This window comes from Syngnathus floridae, chromosome 1 (assembly GCF_059516105.1).
Source record: "Syngnathus floridae isolate MCC-2025c chromosome 1, RoL_Sflo_1.0, whole genome shotgun sequence".
NCBI lineage: Eukaryota > Metazoa > Chordata > Actinopteri > Syngnathiformes > Syngnathidae > Syngnathus > Syngnathus floridae.
In genome coordinates this window covers 18,255,705-18,277,132 of record NC_142413.1, presented here as the reverse complement: position 1 = coordinate 18,277,132, position 21,428 = coordinate 18,255,705, and the positions used below count along the sequence as shown (strand labels likewise).

General features: G+C 43.2%; 2 protein-coding genes and 1 pseudogene across 5 annotated transcripts in view; all 3 read left to right on the top strand.

Moving 5' to 3' along the window:
• Nucleotides 1-6: 6 nt before the first annotated feature.
• Nucleotides 7-2,634, top strand: LOC148404392 (protocadherin alpha-8-like). The gene is made up of 2 exons (XM_088395924.1): nt 7-2,510; nt 2,629-2,634. Exons 1-2 carry the CDS (start codon nt 156-158, stop codon nt 2,632-2,634), a joined length of 2,361 nt encoding a protein of 786 aa, XP_088252050.1. The 5' UTR covers nt 7-155.
• A 1,563-nt stretch (nt 2,635-4,197) lies between these two features.
• Nucleotides 4,198-6,693, top strand: LOC148404391 (protocadherin alpha-8 pseudogene; annotated as a pseudogene).
• A 2,188-nt stretch (nt 6,694-8,881) lies between these two features.
• Nucleotides 8,882-21,428, top strand: part of LOC148404390 (protocadherin alpha-C2-like) — a 135,679-nt gene continuing 123,132 nt past the window's right edge. The window contains exon 1 of one of the 4 annotated variants that reach the window (XM_088380791.1): nt 8,882-10,479. In XM_088380791.1, the coding sequence (XP_088236917.1) occupies nt 9,154-10,479 (1,326 nt within the window). In that variant the 5' untranslated portion in view covers nt 8,882-9,153. Of the gene's footprint in view, nt 10,480-11,668; nt 14,145-15,161; nt 17,623-18,961; nt 21,287-21,428 lie in introns of those variants that run through there. The other 3 variants (XM_088380750.1, XM_088380766.1, XM_088380759.1) reach the window with 3 other exon arrangements.

The window sequence follows — 21,428 nt, the reverse complement described above, 5'->3', positions numbered from 1 at the left end:
CGACAGAGGTGGACGAGTGGACGAGACAGCGATCGTTGTTCCGCAAAGAATGATTATGCTCCTGAGTTTTTGCTTGTAATCAGTTATGAAATACTGGGAATATAGCCTACAAGGGAAATTTTATAGCTGTGGTTAGCAATCATCCCTGATTAACAATGGCAAGATGCGGCATCGGAGGACAATGGCCGGAGACGTGGATTTCTTTGTGTTTGCCACTGCTGGTAGTTATTTACCCAGAAGGAATCTCTGCTCAAGTAAGATATTCAATCCAAGAGGAAGTAAAAGCGGGAACAGTAGTTGGAAATGTCGCCAAGGACCTAGGACTGGAAATCGGGAGGCTGCTGGAGAGAAACCTCCGTGTGGTGTCAGGAACAAAGCAGGAGCAATTCAAGGTAAACCAGAAAGATGGTGTTCTATCTGTCCACCAGAGATTAGACCGGGAGGACCTGTGTGGGAACAGCGTGCCATGCATCGCTAATCTCAAAATTGTCGTAGAAAACCCTCTGGAGATGCATCAAATCCTTGTTGAGGTCCTGGATGTGAATGATAACTCGCCAAGATTCCTTGACGATAACTGCACTTTAGAGGTGCTGGAGTCGACTGTGGTTGGATCCAAACTCCAAGTGGAGGGAGCCCAAGACTTGGACGTTGGCTTGAATTCTGTCCAGATGTACAGGCTAAACCACAACCCATTTTTTCACCTCGAAACTGAAGACTTTGGTGAGGAGGGGAAGGTGCCTTTTCTTGTGCTACAGCGACCTTTGGATAGAGAAAACGCAGCACAGCACCAATTATTGTTAACAGCTGCAGATGGGGGCAAACCACCTAAAACAGGTACGGTTAACATCACCGTTATCATATCTGACATAAATGATAACGCGCCAGTATGTGAATATCAGAAATACTCCATCAGTGTGAAGGAAAATGCACCAGTGGGGACATATTTGCTGACAGTGAAAGCGTCAGACTCAGATGAGGGATTGAACGGTGAGATTGAATATTCTTTACGGAGCAAATTAAGAGGACTAACCAGCATGCCATTTGAGTTGAATAAAAAAACTGGAGAACTAACAGTAAAAGAAGATCTCGATTTTGAAGAGAGACAAGTCTATGAGATAAAGGTACTTGCTGCGGACAAAGGCGCGGTGTCGCTGTCCACACAATGCAACGTGGTAGTCCGAGTGGAGGATGTGAACGACAACCGGCCCAAAATAGACATCACCTCATTGGTGAGTCGTATTGCAGAGGACGCCCCCCTTGGTACAGTGGTGGCGCTGGTGGGCGTTCACGATATGGATGCAGGTGTGAATGGACAGGTGGTCTGCAGCCTGCCAGAAAACTTGCCCTTTGCCCTCAAGTCATCTCCAGATGGACAATCATACTCTCTCGTCACAAAGGACTATTTAGACAAAGAGAGGGAGCATGTGTATGATATAACGATAACAGCAAAAGATTTAGGGACACCCCCTATGTCCTCGACTCAGGTCATTTGTGTAGATGTGCTGGATGTGAATGATAATAGGCCTTTATTCACTGAAAGCCCATATACTTTTTATGTGCTGGAAAACAACAATGCAGGAGTGTCTTTGTTTTCTGTAAGCGCCAACGATGCAGATGGGGAAGCTAATGCAGCTGTGACATACTCACTCCAACGGAAAAGTGAAAGTGTGACATCATTTTTGAACATTCATGAGGGCACTGGTACAATTTCAGCTTTAAAAAGTTTTGACTTTGAGACGTTAAAAAGTTTCCGGTTTCAAGTGGTGGCCACCGATGGTGGGAGTCCTCCTCTGAGCAGCAACGTGACCGTGAAAGTGTTCATTCTGGATCAGAACGACAACGCTCCAGTCATCCTGTATCCGGTCAGCTCCAACGGTTCTGCCCAAGGTGTGGAGGAGATTCCCCGCAACATCAAAGCGGGAGACTTGGTGACCAAAGTCCGAGCCTACGACGCTGACATCGGCTATAACGGCTGGTTGCTCTTTTCGCTGCAGCGAGTCAGCGACCACAGTCTGTTTTCTTTGGACCGCTACACAGGCCAGATCAGAACACTACGCTCCTTGACGGAGACGGACGAGGCCGAGCACCGCTTGCTCATCCTGGTCAAAGACAACGGCAATGTGTCGCTCTCAGCGACGGCTACCGTGACCGTCAAACTTGTGGAGCCCAAAGAGGCTTTTGCGGCTTCCGATGTGAAAAGTGCGGCCACGGTGGACGAGGAGGACAACGTGACTTTTTACCTGATGATCACTTTGGGATCAGTATCACTCCTTTTTGTCATCAGCATCATCGTGCTGATCGCCATGCAGTGCTCCAAATCCACTGAGTACACTTCCAAATATCTGCAAGAAACCAATTATGATGGCACGCTGTGTCACAGCATCCAGTACAGATCGGGAGACAAACGCTACATGTTAGTTGGACCCCGAATGAGTATCGGCTCCACCATTGTACCGGGCAGCCACACCAACACGCTGGTGCTCCCTGACAGGAGACACACTTCTGGCGAGGTAAGAAAAAAATATTTTTTACTCTGGTGAAGTGTTGATATGGTCATGATGTGCACACTAAAGCTTTTGATGTGTTGGTGCAATTTGATCCGCATTTAACTTTTATGTCTGTTAACAGCAGTGATCTTTTTATCTTAACAGGGACTGAATCATGTCATTCCTTTGAAGTAATAGTATGTTTTAGACCAGGTGTCACCAACCTTTTTGCTTAAATGACCTGTAATATTGTCATTAGCAATAATTTATTTCAATAATTTGTGTGAAGTCACTGATAATTGATTATTTCTCACAACACTTGTGAAATTTTCAATCATGACATTTTCAAATGATCATTTCAAATGAACATTTTTGAAAATCACATTGTCCCATCACTGATGAGGGATGACAACAGTCCCTACTCATGTGGTCCCTAGGAGCTCGCTGGTGCCAACGTCCACCACGTTGGTCCCTTTTTTAGGCTGTGTAGCTGAGGAAAACAAAGTAAATCCACAATTGTTGGTGGTGCTGAATTCTGGGGAGTAGCTTGATAATTCTTCCAAAATTCTTTCATTATCAAGCTCTTGACATCTATGTTTCCTTGTGAATAAGGTTCACATTTATTAGAGCAATTTCTGCCAACAAGCCCAATACAATAGTCAATGAAAGCCATGCCATATCTCTACATATAGAATATTAGATGTTTTTACCCACATTTATTTATGTATTTATTTATTGATTCATTCATTCTTTCATTCATTCACATATTGTGCGTGCATACGTATCATTATGTTGTGTGACTCGAGTGCTTTGTTGTGAATGTTGTGAAATTTTAAGCAAATGAAGTCAACAACAAAACAAAGTACAAAACAACAACCCAGGACGCCCATTAAAATAATGACAACAAAATACGAGTTTGTAATTAACAACAAACAGGGCTGGAAAATAACTAGCTAAAAAATAGATGGGGGTAAACACAAACCCCACCCCTGGGAAACAGAACAGGCCTGACAAACAAACAGAAATCAGAAATGTTGAGGACATGAGCAACGTTCTATAAAATAAAAGAGGGAACATTACAAATATATATGAATTGTCATCCGTTTACCATAAACGTTTTTTATATCCCTATATATGTGAATGAATAAGCTCTCATTAGCAACAAAGAACGTACACATGTAACGTTCTAACATTTACTTCCCTAAACTTAGACGATCTCTGAAGGGCACAAGTTCGCCACTGTCCATGGTCCTGAAACTGCGGGAACCCCACTGCTGTTGAATTTATAATTTAATGGCCAACGGCTGTGTTGTCGATATTAGATACATTTAAACATGTATAGATAACTGAATGTATTCAACACAATAATGTTTGGATTTGAATTGTTTATATTGTTTTGAGGGCAGGAATCTATGGATAAGAGTTTTGACAGAGTGAGATTAACGACTTATGGGTTCTTTTAAATAAATGAATTTTATAGAGATTTTTTTTTTTTATGTTGTCCAGTGTTACAAAAACGGCGTGACAGCAACTCTAAATCACGCTGATGCACATTTGATAGTCATTTACTTCGCTCCAGCTCCATCGTGAACTGTGACCACTAGGTGGCAGTGTCTTATCAGTATACAATGACCATGAAGCGTCCTGCCCCTCCTGGAACCGTTTTGTTCCAGCTATCGGAGGAGACGTTACTTCCAGAAGAGACGGATGTTGCTGTCGTTTCACTGCTATATTTCCTTACATTTTGGGGATACATTCAAGCTACATATTTTGCCATTGAGAAGGTTTGCTTCTTTGGTGGAATTTGGATTTAGATGCTGTCATCCAAGCTGGGAGGATGGGAGCAGTAGGACAAAGGCGAGGTCTCTTTCTCTGCATCGCATTGGTTTGTCTGGAGCAGGTTGCAGCACAAATCAAATATTCCATCGCCGAGGAAGTCAAAGTGGGAATGGTGGTGGGAAATGTCGCCAAGGATCTGGGATTGGACATCAGCACTTTGGTGGAGAGACATTTTCGCATTGTTTCAGGCACGGAGGGGGCTCAGTTTGAGGTAAATGTGAACAATGGCGTCCTCTTTGTGAGTAAAACCATCAACAGAGAGGAGCTATGTGAGGGTGTCTCACCGTGCTTAGTTAATCTGAAATTAGTCGCTGAGAACCCCATGGAAATACATCACGTCATCATAGAAATTATGGATATTAATGACAATTCACCCACTTTTCAAGAGGAAGAATTCATTTTGGAAATAGCCGAGTCCACACTTCCGGGAAAACGCTTCCAATTACCAAGTGCATATGATCCAGATGTTGCCATTAATACGGTGCGTGCATACAAGTTAAATCCGAATGAATATTTCAATATCCAAATTAGAGAGAGAGGAGATGATAAAATTCCCTTCTTCGTATTACAAAAGTCCCTGGACAGAGAAAAGGATAGTGAACACAGACTTTTCCTTACCGCAATTGATGGTGGAAATCCATCAAGATCTGGAAGTCTTAATGTCACAGTTGTAGTGCTTGACTCAAATGATAACCACCCAATATTTAAGCAAGAAGTACATTCCGTGACTTTATCTGAAAATGTGGAAATAGGGGCAAGTGTTATCAAGGTGGAAGCAACTGACTTGGATGAAGGATTAAATGGAGAAGTTGAATATTATTTTGGTGCAAAACTCGAATCTAAAATATATCAAACATTTGGTTTGGATAAAAACACAGGTGAAATAAGTGTGCAGGGACAAATTGATTTTGAGAAGGTAGATGTTTACAAATTAGATGTCCACGCCACAGACAAAGGACAACCTCCAATGAGCACCGACTGCCGAGTGATAATTAGAATAGTGGACGAAAACGACAACCAACCTGAAATAGACGTGACATCTCTGTCGAAAACGGTAGCAGAAGATTCAAAACCTGGGACTGTCATTTCTCTTATTAGCATCACCGACAAAGACGTCGGATTGAATGGTAAAGTCATATGTAGTCTCTCAGAAAACGTCCCATTTGAATTAAAACCGTCATTTCAAGACAACATGTATTCGCTGATTCTGAAAGACAGACTGGATCGCGAATTAGTGGCAGATTATGACATCACAATCACAGCTACAGACTGTGGTCAGCCTCCTCTGTCCACTTTTAAAAATCTGCATGTCGACGTGTCAGACGTTAATGATAATATTCCGACATTCTTGCATAGTCCAATCCAACTTTATTTGCTGGAAAATAACGTGCCAGGGAAGTCCATTATCTCTGTCACTGCATTCGACAAAGACTTGAATGAAAACGCAGCGCTGACTTATCACATTAACAGAGGAGAAGGAAGCCAGGTTAAAATGTCAACATTTTTAAACATCAACCCTGAGAATGGTGAAATATCAGCTCTAAAAAGTTTTGACTTTGAGACGCTGAAAAGTTTCCAGTTCCAAGTGGTGGCCACGGATGGTGGGAGTCCTCCACTGAGAAGCAACGTGACAGTGAAGGTGTTCATTCTAGATCAGAACGACAACGCTCCAGTCATCCTGTATCCAGTCAGCTCTAACGGTTCTGCCCAAGGTGTGGAAGAGATTCCCCGCAACATCAAAGCGGGAGACTTGGTGACCAAAGTTCGAGCCTACGACGCCGACATCGGCTATAATGGCTGGTTGCTCTTTTCGCTGCAGCAAGTCAGCGACCACAGTCTGTTTTCTTTGGACCGCTACACGGGCCAGATCAGAACACTTCGCTCCTTGACGGAGACGGACGAGGCCGAGCATCGCCTGCTCATCCTGGTCAAAGACAACGGCAACGTGTCGCTCTCGGCGACAGCTACCATGACCGTCAAACTAGTGGAGCCCAAAGAGGCTTTTGCGGCTTCCGACGTGAAAAGTGTGGCCACGGTGGACGAGGACGACAATGTGACTTTTTACCTTATGATCACTTTGGGCTCAGTGTCGCTCCTTTTTGTCGTCAGCATCATCGTGCTGATCGCCATGCAGTGCTCCAAATCCACCGAGTACACTTCCAAATATCTGCAAGAAACCAATTATGATGGCACGCTGTGTCACAGCATTCAGTACAGATCGGGAGACAAACGCTACATGTTAGTTGGACCCCGAATGAGTATCGGCTCCACCATAGTACCGGGCAGCCACGCCAACACGCTGGTGCTCCCTGACAGGAGACACACTTCTGGCGAGGTAAGAAAGACCATTTCCTCTTTTATACCCTAGAGCCGTTTACAAAAGTGATGAAGTATTCGTTTTTGTCTTTTTGTGCGTCTATTACGAACAAAAAATAATGTGGTGTGTCCATCAAAAATTTTTTTAATAACACGTTGTCTTTAAAAAGATAAGTTCTTTTAGAAGAAGTTGAGAACACTTTGTTTTCATTGCTTTCCGTGTTGCTCAATTTTGCTTGTCAAAATGTTTTATTTTAGTAAAGGTGGGGTAACTTTCAGCTTTGATTTCTCACAACATAAGCTTTGGAGATTGCTTTGAGCTAAGTCAGAAAAGTGTGTAGGCATTATGTACACATTATGTACACATTCTTTTTGAATGTGATGTGAAGTGAAGTGAAATTTATTTTTGAACATGAGATCGACCAAACACAAAATCATTTTTTCACATTTTCACATAATTTCATGTTATGCCAAATGAGGCACATAAATCAACATGTTCAAAAAAGGAGAAGGAAGAAGCTATTGTATGTAGTATTGGATCATTATTTTTAAGAGCGACCTGACCGCATTTGAACATGGCTCATCCTTGCTGGTTGCACGTCTCGGTCCTGCAAGTATTCGGTTTGTCGGCGTGGTGGAAAAGGGCTGAAGAGGCGTGCTAGTTGTCAGATGGGGCTTTATTTTACCCCCAAAACACAGCGGCATAATACATGCGCATGTAACAAATGAAAGTAGCCTATTATCCATGTCGACTCTTCATAACTTGCCACATCCCGTTTTTCTTCATACAAATTTAATTTTGTATTAACTGAACGTTTAAGTTGAAAAGAAAAACTAAATAGAACATTTGTTTGTATTGCGATATTTATTATTAATATTGACCCAACTTCCTAGGTTGGTTCAAAATTTAACTAGGCATTTTCAAGGGTGTCTGCAACATATTTTTTCCCCCGTTTTCTGCTTATTTTGGGTTTCACCGTAATTGTTACATACTCAAATAAACGGCTTGAAACAATTGTCACAAGCGTGACGGATGTCGTCTAAGCGCAGTGCATAGCGGTGCATCGTGGGGCTTGTAGTTTATCGTCACGGTAGGTGGCGTGTATATGTTCCGTTTTACCTGAATCATGTTGTTTATAAATAGCCTACCCTTTGAATCGAATTATTCACATACCTTGAGCGGGTGCAGATTTGTAACTGTCTGACGATTTATTTTCTACTGTATTTGGTTGAAACGCAGGTGTAAAGCCGTTTTTTTTTTTTTATGATAAAATTGTTAATGGCTCCCAAGCAGCCTGCCAGTCTGTCCTCTTGGTGTCAGTATCACATTAAAAATCATGGACAACGTCCCTCCCCTGGATATCTTTTGTTTGAGCCTGACAAAATCCGGGCGGCATTTCAACTACGGTCCACTTACAGTGTGCTGGAGCGGCGTCATAATTGGTACAGAAATGACTTGGATTTAAATAATTTTTCATCGCAATTTTAAGAAGGTACATTTTGCTGTCGGGAGATGGAGGCCAGTGCGCTTTTTCCATTTGCTTTGCTTCTGTTGCTTGGACGACGGGCTTTGGGAGAAATTCGCTACTCCATTGCCGAGGAGGTTAAAGACGGAACTATTGTTGGGAATATTGCAAAGGATCTGGGCCTTGATATAAGCTCACTGGTTGGTCGGCGGTTCCGAGTGGTATCCGAATCGAAGGAGGCCTTCTTTGAGGTAAATCAGCACAATGGGGTGTTGTACGTGAACAAGAGAATAGACAGAGATGACTCGTGTCAGGGCAGCGGCGCCTGCCTATTTGAGCTTAAAGTCATCGTGGAAAACCCTTTGGAAATACATTATGTCGTTGTAGAAATTACCGATGTGAACGACCACTCCCCCGTTTTTATTGAAAAAGAGCAAACGTTTGAAATAGCCGAGCACACGTTGCCTGGTAAACGATTCCAGCTGCATGCTGCGCATGATCCTGACGCAGGGATCAACTCCATCCGAGCGTACACTTTGACGTTAAATGAACATTTTGAAGTGGATGTCCGCCAGAGTGATGAAGATAAAATTCCATTTTTGGTCCTGAAGAAATCTCTGGACCGTGAAAAAAAGGCAAAACACTCGCTGGTACTCACCGCGGTGGATGGAGGGAAACCTCCACGGTCGGGAACTCTAAATGTGTCCATACATGTCCTTGACATCAATGACAATAGACCAATTTTTAGCCAGGATATTTATGAAATTACAATAGCAGAAAATATCCCGATTGGTACTTCAATATTTAAAATAAACGGTACAGACCCGGATGAAGGTATTAATGGGGAAATTGAATATAGCCTTGCAAAGACATTAAAGAAAAACGTTTACAGTGTTTTTGAAGTGGAAAAGTCAACAGGGGTGATTAGAGTAAAAGGTAAAATAGACTATGAAGAAAATGACATTTATAAACTAGACATTGAAGCATCGGACAGGGCAACACCACCTCTGACAGGTGAGTGCAGAGTCATTATAAAGATAAGAGACATGAATGATAATGTTCCAGAAATAGAAGTGACGTCACTTTCAAATACTGTGCCTGAAGATTCCAAACCTGGTACAGTTATTTCCCTCATTAGTGTGAAGGATAAAGACTCGGGTATTAATGGCAAAATTATCTCCACCATAACGAATGGTGTTCCTTTTGAATTAAAGCCATCCTACAAAGAAAACATCTTTTCAGTGGTGACTAAAGAATTTTTGGACAGAGAGAAGGTGTCTCATTATGAAATCACAATAAAAGCCACTGACTCCGGTGAGCCTCCTTTATCAGCTGTAAAATCTCTCAAGATTCAGATATCAGATGTGAATGATAACAGTCCACACTTTGAACAGAACCCAATTGAGTTTTATTTAACAGAGAACAATGCAGCTGGGAATTCCATTTTCCAAGTCAGTGCAACAGACAAAGACATAAATAACAATGCAGCTATTTCATATCATATTGTGAGAGAGGGAAACCGGAATGACATTATGTCATTCCTAAACATCAATTCAGAGAATGGACATATATCAGCCCTAAAAAGTTTTGACTTTGAGACGCTGAAAAGTTTCCAGTTCCAAGTGGTGGCCACCGATGGAGGGAGTCCTCCTCTGAGCAGCAACGTGACAGTAAAGGTGTTCATCCTGGATCAGAACGACAATGCTCCAGTCATCCTGTATCCAGTCAGCTCCAACGGTTCTGCCCAAGGTGTGGAGGAGATTCCCCGCAACATCAAAGGGGGAGACTTGGTGACCAAAGTGCGAGCCTACGACGCCGACATCGGCTATAACGGCTGGTTGCTCTTTTCGCTGCAGCGAGTCAGCGACCACAGTCTGTTTTCTTTGGACCGCTACACGGGCCAGATCAGAACACTTCGCTCCTTGACGGAGACGGATGAGGCCGAGCATCGCCTGCTGGTCCTGGTCAAAGACAACGGCAACGTGTCGCTCTCTGCGACGGCCACGGTGACCGTCAAACTCGTGGAACCCAAAGAGGCTTTTGCGGCTTCCGACGTGAAAAGTGCGGCCACGGTGGACGAGGAGGACAGTGTGACTTTTTACCTGATGGTCACTTTGGGTGCGGTGTCGCTCCTTTTTGTCATCAGCATCATCGTGCTGATCGCCATGCAGTGCTCCAAATCCAGTGAGTACACTTCCAAATATCTGCAAGAAACCAATTATGATGGCACGCTGTGTCACAGCATCCAGTACAGATCAGGAGACAAACGCTACATGTTAGTTGGACCCCGAATGAGTATCGGCTCCACCGTTGTCCCGGGCAGCCACGCAAACACGCTGGTGCTCCCTGACAGGAGACATGCTTCTGGTGAGGTAAGAAAGACATTTTTTTTTACCTTGGTGAATACTTATTACAATAGATGTGATGTTTGCCCTAATTACTAAGTTCTGTATGCGCATCTTTATGCATATTACAATTGTTGCCTGGTAACAGCATCAATGAATGTTGTTCTGTATACATTGACTAAAGGATTTTTGGACTGACAGTAAGTTGTTTTAGATGTTGGAATTCTGTAGTTTCTGAATCCTGATGGTTATCCTGATGCTATTTAAGATCCGCAATCATGTCTTTATCAAGCTTTCAGCTGCTGTGATTTTTGAGCATCGTTAAAGTTCACTTTGAGAAGAGCGGTATACAAGCTTTGAGCATTCTACAATTCAAGATTCAAGAGTTTTTATTCGCCATGTTTGAGCGTGCCAAACAAGGAATTTGACTTCGATAAATCACAGCCTCTGTTCAACATTTAGGTGACTAACAACAACACTCACGACATGTGAAAAATGGCAAATATTGTCAAACATCCCCTGATCTTAAACTCCAAATAGTCCACGAATGCCATTCTACATAAAAGGAGGTAAATGGCACATTTTATGATGGTTTTTTTCTATTGACTTTTTCAATTTATTTTTAACAGGTATGGTTTATTTATAGCAGCAATATTTCATGGTTTCTGCGTGTCTATCTCACTGCGGCTGCATAGTAGTGTGATTGGACTGTTGCGTGTTGTGTTTATGAGTGGTGTTTGCTGGAGTGTAACATTAAAACTAAGTGTATTTTTCAAGTTCATTCTCTATTTACGTATATGTCGCACACAATGTACCGTTCCGAAGGCTGCCGTCTGTTGTATTGTTCGTATTTGAGAGACCTAAGAACTTAATGGTTCTCCTTTTAAATCAAAACCAATGCATTAATAGGGGATTGTGCAGTATTTATTGTAGAGCATCCAATAAATTCTTCAAATTGACCATGATAGACAAACCTCAGTGAGTTCTGCCATAATAATTGCAGAGAAAGTTTGTCTTTGTGTGGGACAAGAACTACAGAACAGCAACTCACGTGCACACTGGTGCACATTTTATAGGGCTGTTAATCTTGTGCTCATAAAAAATAACAACCACTAGGTGGCAGTGTCATATCATCATACAGTGATAAGTGTTAGCTGGTCCTTCCCCTTCAAGAACCGTTTTGTCCAAGGCATCAGAGGAGATGGAACCTTCAACAGAGGTGGTTGTTGTTGTCAGATGAGTCCTGGATCCATTTTTATTTTGGAATACTTTGAAGAGAAATAATTTTATTATTTGGAGTCCTCACTTTTTTGGAGTGGAATCAGGATTTAGATGCTATAATCCAAGCTGAGACGATGGGAGCAGTAGGACAAAGGCGAGGTCTCTTTCTCTGCATCGTATTGGTTTGTCTGGAGCAGGTTGCAGCGCAGATCAAATATTCCATCGCCGAGGAAGTCAAAGTGGGAACGATGGTGGGGAATGTCGCCAAGGATCTGGGATTGGACATCACCACCTTGGTGGAGAGACATTTTCGCATTGTATCAGGCACAGAGGGGGCTCAGTTTGAGGTAAATGTGAACAATGGCGTCCTCTTTGTGAGTAAAACCATCAACAGAGAGGAGCTATGTGAGGGCGTCTCACCGTGCTTAGTTAATCTGAAATTAGTCGCTGAGAACCCCATGGAAATACATCACGTCATCGTAGAAATTATAGATATTAATGACAATTCACCCACTTTTCAAGACGAAGAATTCATTTTGGAAATAGCCGAGTCCACACTTCCGGGTAGACGCTTTCAGTTACCAAATGCACGCGACCCCGATGTTGTCACAAATACAGTGCGTGTGTATAAATTAAATATCAATGAATATTTTAGTGCACAAATTAGAGAAATAGGCGAGGACAAGGTGCCATTTTTGGTATTACAAAAGTCTCTGGACCGAGAAAAACATTCTAAGCACAGACTTGTTCTCAGTGCAGTTGACGGTGGAAATCCACCAAGATCAGGAACTCTCAACGTCACAGTGAAAGTGCTGGATTCAAATGATAACCATCCCACATTTTCGCAAGATGTCTATTCTGTAACTTTATCTGAAAACGTGAAGCCTGACACAAGCATCATTCAGGTCGAAGCAACCGATTTAGATGATGGATTAAACAAGGAAATTGAATATTACTTTGGAGGACAACTAGATTCCAAAATGTATGAAATGTTCAGTTTGGATAAAAACACTGGAGAAATAAGGGTGAAGGGCCAAATTGATTTTGAGAAGGTAGATGTTTACAAATTAGATGTCCACGCCACAGACAAAGGACACCCACCATTGAGCACCTATTGCCGAGTGATCATAAAAATACTTGACGAAAATGACAACCAACCTGAAATAGACGTGACATCTCTTTCCAAAACAGTAGCAGAGGATTCAAAACCTGGGACTGTCATTTCCCTTATTAGCATTGCCGACAAAGACGTCGGCTTGAACGGAAAAGTCAAATGTAGTCTCTCAGAAAATGTCCCATTTGAATTAAAACCATCATTTCAAGACAACATGTATTCGCTGATTCTGAAAGACAGACTGGATCGTGAATTAGTGGCGGAATATCACATCACAATCACAGCTACAGACTGTGGTCAGCCTCCTCTGTCCACTTTTAAAAATCTGCATGTCGACGTGTCAGACGTTAATGATAATATTCCGACATTCTTGCACAGTCCAATCCAGCTTTATTTGCTGGAAAATAACGAGCCAGGGAAATCCATTTTTTCTGTCACTGCATTTGATAAAGACCTGAATGACAACGCGGCGCTGACTTATCACATTAACAGAGGACAAGGAAGCCAAGTTCAAATGTCAACATTTCTAAACATCAACCCTGAGAATGGTGAAATATCAGCTCTAAAAAGTTTTGACTTTGAGACGCTGAAAAGTTTCCAGTTCCAAGTGGGGGTCACCGATGGTGGGAGTCCTCCCCTGAGCAGCAACGTGACAATCAAGGTGTTCATTCTGGATCAGAATGACAACACTCCAGTCATCCTGTATCCGGTTAGCTCCAACGGTTCCGCACAAGGTGTGGAGGAGATTCCCCGCAACATCAAAGCAGGAGACTTGGTGACCAAAGTCCGAGCCTACGACGCCGACATCGGCTATAACGGCTGGTTGCTCTTTTCGCTGCTGCGAGTCAGCGACCACAGTCTGTTTTCTTTGGACCGCTACACGGGCCAGATCAGAACACTTCGCTCCCTGACTGAGACGGACGAGGCCGAGCACCGCTTGCTCATCCTGGTCAAAGACAACGGCAACGTGTCGCTCTCGGCGACAGCTACCGTGACCGTCAAACTCGTGGAGCCCAAAGAGGCTTTTGCGGCTTCCGACGTGAAAAATGCAGCCACGGTGGATGAGGAGGACAACGTGACTTTTTACCTGATGATCACTTTGGGGTCGGTGTCGCTCCTTTTTGTCATCAGCATCGTGGTGCTGATCGCCCTGCAGTGCTCCAAATCCACCGAATACACTTCCAAATATCTGCAAGAAACCAATTATGATGGCACGCTGTGTCACAGCATTCAGTACAGATCGGGAGACAAACGCTACATGTTAGTTGGACCCCGAATGAGTATCGGCTCCACCATAGTCTCCGGCAGCCACGCAAACACTCTGGTGCTCCCTGACAGGAGAAATACTTCTGGGGAGGTAAGACCTATTTTTGATGATTTTCTTTCTATTCTTTTTTTGTCACTTTTGTCATTTTTTTTCTTTTCATCTGTTTCCAGTTATCATGTATGGACAAACTGTATTGATGTTTAGCCAGTTAAACCAATTACGTTTTTTTCTTCATCGGTAATGCAAAGCCAGGGCTTGTCTGTGGTCTTGAACGTATGTCAGTGGCACGTGTATACACCTATATGACCGAGAAGTACGCATTCCTCACTGGCTCTGTAACAAACACAGTAGAAGGTTTCTACACTACTTTGTTGTTGTTGCTGTTGTTGTTATTTCCATATGCAAAGCAAATGTGGATTTGGCGTCTTTATCCCTTCTACCCACTAAAGCCATGTTTTGCAACCTACCTTTTAAAAAAACAATTCTCTTCTGCTTTGATGCTCACTCTTGTAGAGGTATTCATTTAGTGACGTCTGGCTTAGATTGCAGTGGAGTGGGATTAAATTGATTTTTTCACCTTATTTTTTTGTTAATGCTTTACCTAAGTGTGACAGAGAGTCACGATAATATAAACTCCTCTGAATATGCTGCAGTGTGCAAGGTCTGTGTGAATTGTGTGAATGGTGATGGAGTCTACTCATGCAACGTCTGACGCTGTCTGTGGTGCTGAACATAACATTTTCCAGCAAATCTCAGCGATCGGTAAGCATTCTTTACTTGCTGTGTGACAAAAAAGCCTAACCCAGCTGGTTCATACACTACTTTGTCGTTGTTTTCATATGCAAAGCAAATGTGGATTTGGCATCTTTTATTTTTTGGCCATCATATTTTTTAGAGCGACGTGACAGCGGGCCAAGTTAGCAAAAATACCTCTCAATATGACACAGTGTGGTTCCATATGCTTGTCTGCAATTATATGCTTTTAAATTGCTGCGCATGAGTGTCCACTAGGCGTCAGTGTTAAAACGTGGATGGTGCGTCAAGATTTCTTCTTATTAAAAGAGCGTCATTGCTGGACTCTAAATTCAATCGCTCGGGTTTGGACGTGGAGCTTTCGCTGTCTGACCGAGCGTGTTGCTTTGTTTCTAACCACGGGATGCATTCAGAAAATATCCATTGCTATTTATACATGGTATTTTGATTGTTTTACTCCAACGAAGATAAAGGAAGAAGACGGATAAATATGCATTGGACGCGCCCTGTGCTTTTTTCCCTGCTGCTTTGTTACGGGGAGCTGGTTTCGGCCCAGCTGAAATACTCCACTCTAGAAGAGCTTAAGGTGGGATCTGTTGTTGGGAATGTTGCAAAAGATTTGGGCCTCGACGTCGGCACTTTAACAAGCAGGAGGTTTCGCATTGTGTCCGGCGCACAGGACGCACTGTTTGAGGTAAACCCGAACAATGGGCTTCTTTTGGTGCACAAACGCCTCGATCGCGAGCAGCTGTGCGACAGGAACGCTGTCTGTGTGATGGATCTCAAAATTGTGGTTGAGAACCCACTGGAGATCCACTACGTCTCCGTGGAGGTGACTGATGCCAACGACCATGCACCCAGCTTTGCAGAAAAGGAACAAATGATAGAAATTGCAGAAAATACTTTATCTGGTGCAAGGATTCAATTACCGGGCGCAAGAGACCCAGATGTTGGAATTAATTCAATCCAACGTTATAAACTAAGTCAGAATGAACATTTTCAAATTGAAATTCGAGATAGAGATGATGATAAAATTCCATTTTTAGTGCTGCAAAAACTGTTAGACAGGGAAGAGAAATTTAACCATAGACTAATTTTGTCTGCTATAGATGGAGGGACACCATCTAAATCTGCGCACCTTAATGTGACTATACGTGTTCTTGATATCAATGATAATCGACCCATTTTTTCAACGGAAGGATATTCTGTTATGTTGCAAGAAAATGTTCCATTGGGCACCAGTGTAATAAAAGTGCAAGCCACTGACCTGGATGAGGGAGCTAATGGGGAGGTGGAATACGAATTTCGGGGGGACATGAATACAGAGGTGAGGCGTCTTTTCAGTCTAGATAAAAAGTCGGGTGAAATTCGAGTTGATGGGCAAATTGACTTTGAGACAAACAATGTTTTCAAGTTGGATGTGCAGGCCTCTGACAAAGGTCAGCCTCCAATGACAACAGACTGCCGAGTCATCATAAAGATTCAAGATGTCAACGATAATAAACCTGAGATCGAAGTGACATCAATTACTAGCATGGTCCCTGAGGATGCAAAACACGGGACTGTGATTGCGCTCGTCAGTATCATTGATATTGATTCCGGCCCGAATGGTAAAGTTATCTGCAGTCTGACAGAAAATGTCCCGCTTGAATTAAAGCCGTCATTCAAGGAAAATATGTATTCCTTAGTAACAAAAGACAGTTTAGACAGAGAAACAAAATCAAAATATGATATTTCAATCACAGCCATGGACTGTGGTGAACCCCCACTTTCCACAATCAAAACTGTAAGTATCCTAGTCAAAGATGTAAACGATAACATCCCAGAATTCCCACAAAATCCTTTGGAGTTATATCTGACGGAAAACAACGAACCGGGCGCTTCTGTCTTTTCAGTCAGTGCCTTTGATAAGGACTTAGACGATAATGCTGCGGTGTCTTATCATATGGTAAGACAGGGTGGCCATACTGACATCACATCTTTTCTAAGCATTAACTCTGAAAATGGACAAATTTCAGCTTTGAAAAGTTTTGACTTTGAGACGGTGAAAAGTTTCCAGTTCCATGTGGTGGCCACAGATGGTGGGAGTCTTCCCCTGAGCAGCAACGTGACAGTCAAGGTGTTCATTCTGGATCAGAACGACAACGCTCCAGTCATCCTGTATCCAGTCAGCTCCAACGGTTCTGCCCAAGGTGTGGAGGAGATTCCCCGCAACATCAAAGCGGGAGACTTGGTGACCAAAGTCCGAGCCTACGACGCCGACATCGGCTATAATGGCTGGTTGCTCTTTTCGCTGCAGCGAGTCAGCGACCACAGTCTGTTTTCTTTGGACCGCTACACGGGCCAGATCAGAACACTTCGCTCCTTGACGGAGACGGACGAGGCCGAGCACCGCCTGCTCATCCTGGTCAAAGACAACGGCAACGTGTCGCTCTCGGCGACGGCTACCGTGACCGTCAAACTCGTGGAACCCAAAGAGGCTTTTGCAGCTTCCGACGTGAAAAGTGCAGCCACAGTGGACGAGGAGGACAATGTGACTTTTTACCTCATGATCACTTTGGGGTCGGTGTCACTACTTTTTGTCATCAGTATCGTGGTGCTGATCGCCATGCAGTGCTCCAAATCCACCGAGTACACTTCCAAATATCTGCAAGAAACCAATTATGATGGCACGCTGTGTCACAGCATCCAGTACAGATCGGGAGACAAACGCTACATGTTAGTTGGACCCCGAATGAGTATCGGCTCCACCATAGTCCCGGGCAGCCACGCAAACACTCTAGTGCTTCCTGACAGGCGACACACTTCTGGCGAGGTAAGACCGATTTTTGATGGGTTTTTTTGTTGTCACTTTTGTCATTTTTTTTTCTTTTAATCTGTTTCTACTTATCATGCACAGACAAACCGTACTGACGTTAAGCCAGCTATGTTATTATTAAATCAATTATGTGAATGATTGTGTTCTTCATCAGTAATGCAAAGCCAGGGCCTGTCTGTGGTCTTGAACGTATGATCTATATTACCGAAAAGTGTGCATTCCTCAATGGCTCTGTAACAAACACAGTAGCTGGTTTGTACACTACTTTGTTGTTGTGGCTGTTGTTGTTGTTGTTGTTGTAGTTGTTATTTCCATATTCAAAGCAAATGTGGATTTGGCATCTTTATTCCTTCTACCCACTAAAGCCATGTTTTGCAATCTACCTTTTAAAAAGACAACTCTCTTCTACTTTGATGGTCACCTTTGTAGAAGTATTCATTTAGTGACGTCAGGTTTGGATTGCAGTGGAGTGGGCTTAAACTGAGATATATTTGTTCACCTTATTTTTCTTATTAATACTATAGCTAAGCGTGACAGAGAGTCACGATAATAGAAACTCCTCTGAATATGTTACAGTGTGCATGGTCTTTGTGTGAATTGTGTGAATGCTGTTGGATTCTACTTCGTCACTCATGCAATGTCTTGCGCTGTCTGTGGTGCTGAACATACAATTTTCTAGTGAATTTCAGTGATCGGTTCGCATTGCTCACTTGCTGTGTGACAAAAAAGACCAACACAGCTGGTTCATACACTACTTTGTTGTTGTTTTTATATGCAAAGCAAATGTGGATTTGGTATCTTTGCCCATTATTGATAGTGTTAGACTGATTATCAAAAAATATATAATGCTATTTTCCTTATAAAAGACAATCATCTTCTACTTTGCTGGTCACTCTTATTGAGGTATTAATTATTTATTTCGTGACATTTGAAGTGGAGTGGGCTGCAACGAGACATAGTACAATTTTTTGGTCACCTTATTTTTTAGAGCTACGTGACAAAGGGCCAAGGTAAGAGAAACACCTCTCAATATGACTCAGTGTGGTTCCATATGATTGTCTGCACTTATATGCTTTTAAATTGCTGCGCATGAGTGTCCACTAGGCGTCAGTGTTAAAACGTGGATGGTGCGTCAAGATTTCTTTTTATTAAAATAGCGTCATTGCTGGACTCAAAATTCAATCGCTCGGGTTTGGACGTGGAGCTTTCGCTGTCTGACCGAGCGTGTTCCTTTGTTTCTAACCTCGGGATGCATTCAGTAAATATCCATTGCTATTTAAACATGGTATTTTAATTGATTTACTCGACCGAAGATAAAGGAAGAAGACGGATAAATATGCATTGGACGTGCCCTGTGCTTTTTTCCCTGCTGCTTTGTTACGGGGAGCTGGTTTCGGCCCAGCTGAAATACTCCACTCTAGAAGAGCTTAAGGTGGGATCTGTTGTTGGGAATGTTGCAAAAGATTTGGGCCTCGATGTCGGCACTTTGACGAGCAGGAGGTTTCGTATTGTGTCCGGCGCACAGGACGCACTGTTTGAGGTAAACCCGAACAATGGGCTTCTTTTGGTGCACAAACGCCTCGATCGCGAGCAGCTGTGCGACAGGAACGCTGTCTGTGTGATGGATCTCAAAATTGTGGTTGAGAACCCACTGGAGATCCACTATGTCTCCGTGGAGGTGACTGATGCCAACGACCACGCACCCAGCTTTGCAGAAAAGGAACAAATGATAGAAATTGCAGAAAATACTTTATCTGGTGCAAGGATTCAATTACCGGGTGCAAGAGACCCAGATGTTGGAATTAATTCAATCCAACGATATAAACTAAGTCAGAATGACTACTTTCAACTTGAAATTCGGGATAGGGGTGAAGATAAAATCCCCTTTTTAGTGTTACAAAGGCAGCTCGACAGGGAACAGAAAATTAACCATAGCCTAGTTTTGTCTGCTATTGATGGAGGGACACCGTTAAAATCTGCAAACATAAATGTGACCATTCAGGTGCTTGACAATAATGATAATCGACCAATTTTCTCTAAAGAGGTTTATTCTGTTGAATTGCAAGAAAATGCTGTCTTAGGTACCACTGTAATAAAAGTGCAAGCCACTGACCTGGATGAGGGAGCAAATGGGGAGGTGGAATACGAATTTCGGGGGGACATGAATACAGAGGTGGGGCGTCTTTTCAGTCTGGATAAAAAGTCGGGTGAAATTCGGGTTGATGGGCAAATTGACTTTGAGACAAACAATGTTTTCAAGTTGGATGTGCAGGCCTCTGACAAAGGTCAGCCTCCCATGACAACAGATTGCAGAGTCATCATAAAGATTCAAGATGTCAACGATAATAAACCTGAGATCGAAGTGACATCAATTACTAGCATGGTCCCTGAGGATGCAAACCACGGGACTGTGATTGCGCTCATCAGTATCACTGATATTGATTCCGGCCTGAATGGTAAAGTTATCTGCAGTCTGACAGAAAATGTCCCGCTTGAATTAAAGCCGTCATTCAAGGAAAATATGTATTCCTTAGTAACAAAAGACAGTTTAGACAGAGAAACACAATCAAAGTATCACATTTCAATCACAGCCACGGACTGTGGTGAACCCCCCCTTTCCACACTCAAAACTGTAAGCATCCAAGTCAAAGATGTAAATGATAACATCCCTGAATTCCCACAAAATCCTTTGGAGTTATATCTGACGGAAAACAACGAACCGGGCGCTTCTATCTTTTCAGTCAGTGCCTTCGATAAAGACTTAGACGATAATGCTGCGGTGTCTTATCATATGGTGAGACAGGGCGGCCATACTGACATCACATCTTTTCTAAGCATTAACTCTGAAAATGGACAAATTTCAGCTCTGAAAAGTTTTGACTTTGAGAAGGTGAAAAATTTCCAGTTCCATGTGGTGGCCACAGATGGTGGGAGTCTTCCCCTGAGCAGCAACGTGACAGTCAAGGTGTTCATTCTGGATCAGAACGACAACGCTCCAGTCATCCTGTATCCAGTCAGCTCCAACGGTTCTGCCCAAGGTGTGGAGGAGATTCCACGCAACATGAAAGCAGGAGACTTGGTGACCAAAGTGCGAGCCTATGACGCCGACATCGGCTATAACGGCTGGTTACTCTTTTCGCTGCAGCGAGTCAGTGACCACAGTATGTTTTCTTTGGACCGCTACACGGGCCAGATCAGAACTCTTCGCTCCTTGACGGAGACGGACGAGGCCGAGCACCGCCTGCTCATCCTGGTCAAAGACAACGGCAACGTGTCGCTCTCGGCGACGGCTACCGTGACCGTCAAACTGGTGGAGCCCAAAGAGGCTTTTGCGGCTTCTGACGTGAAGAGTGCAGCCACGGTGGACGAGGAGGACAATGTGACTTTTTACCTAATGATCACTTTGGGCTCGGTGTCGCTCCTTTTTGTCATCAGCATCATCGTGCTGATCGCCATGCAATGCTCCAAATCCAGCGAGTACACTTCCAAATATCTGCAAGAAACCAATTATGATGGCACGCTGTGTCACAGCATCCAGTACAGATCGGGAGACAAACGCTACATGTTAGTTGGACCCCGAATGAGTATCGGCTCCACCATAGTCCCGGGCAGCCACGCCAACACGCTGGTGCTCCCTGACAGGAGACACACTTCTGGCGAGGTAAGACAACAAAAAAATTTCTTTCTTTCTACTTTTGTTTTTTATTTTATTTCATGTGCTTTCTGAAAGACATTTTTCCTGTCAATATCTACCTTGATCTATTCTTTTTGCTGACTTTGCTGGATGCACTATGGCACTTGCT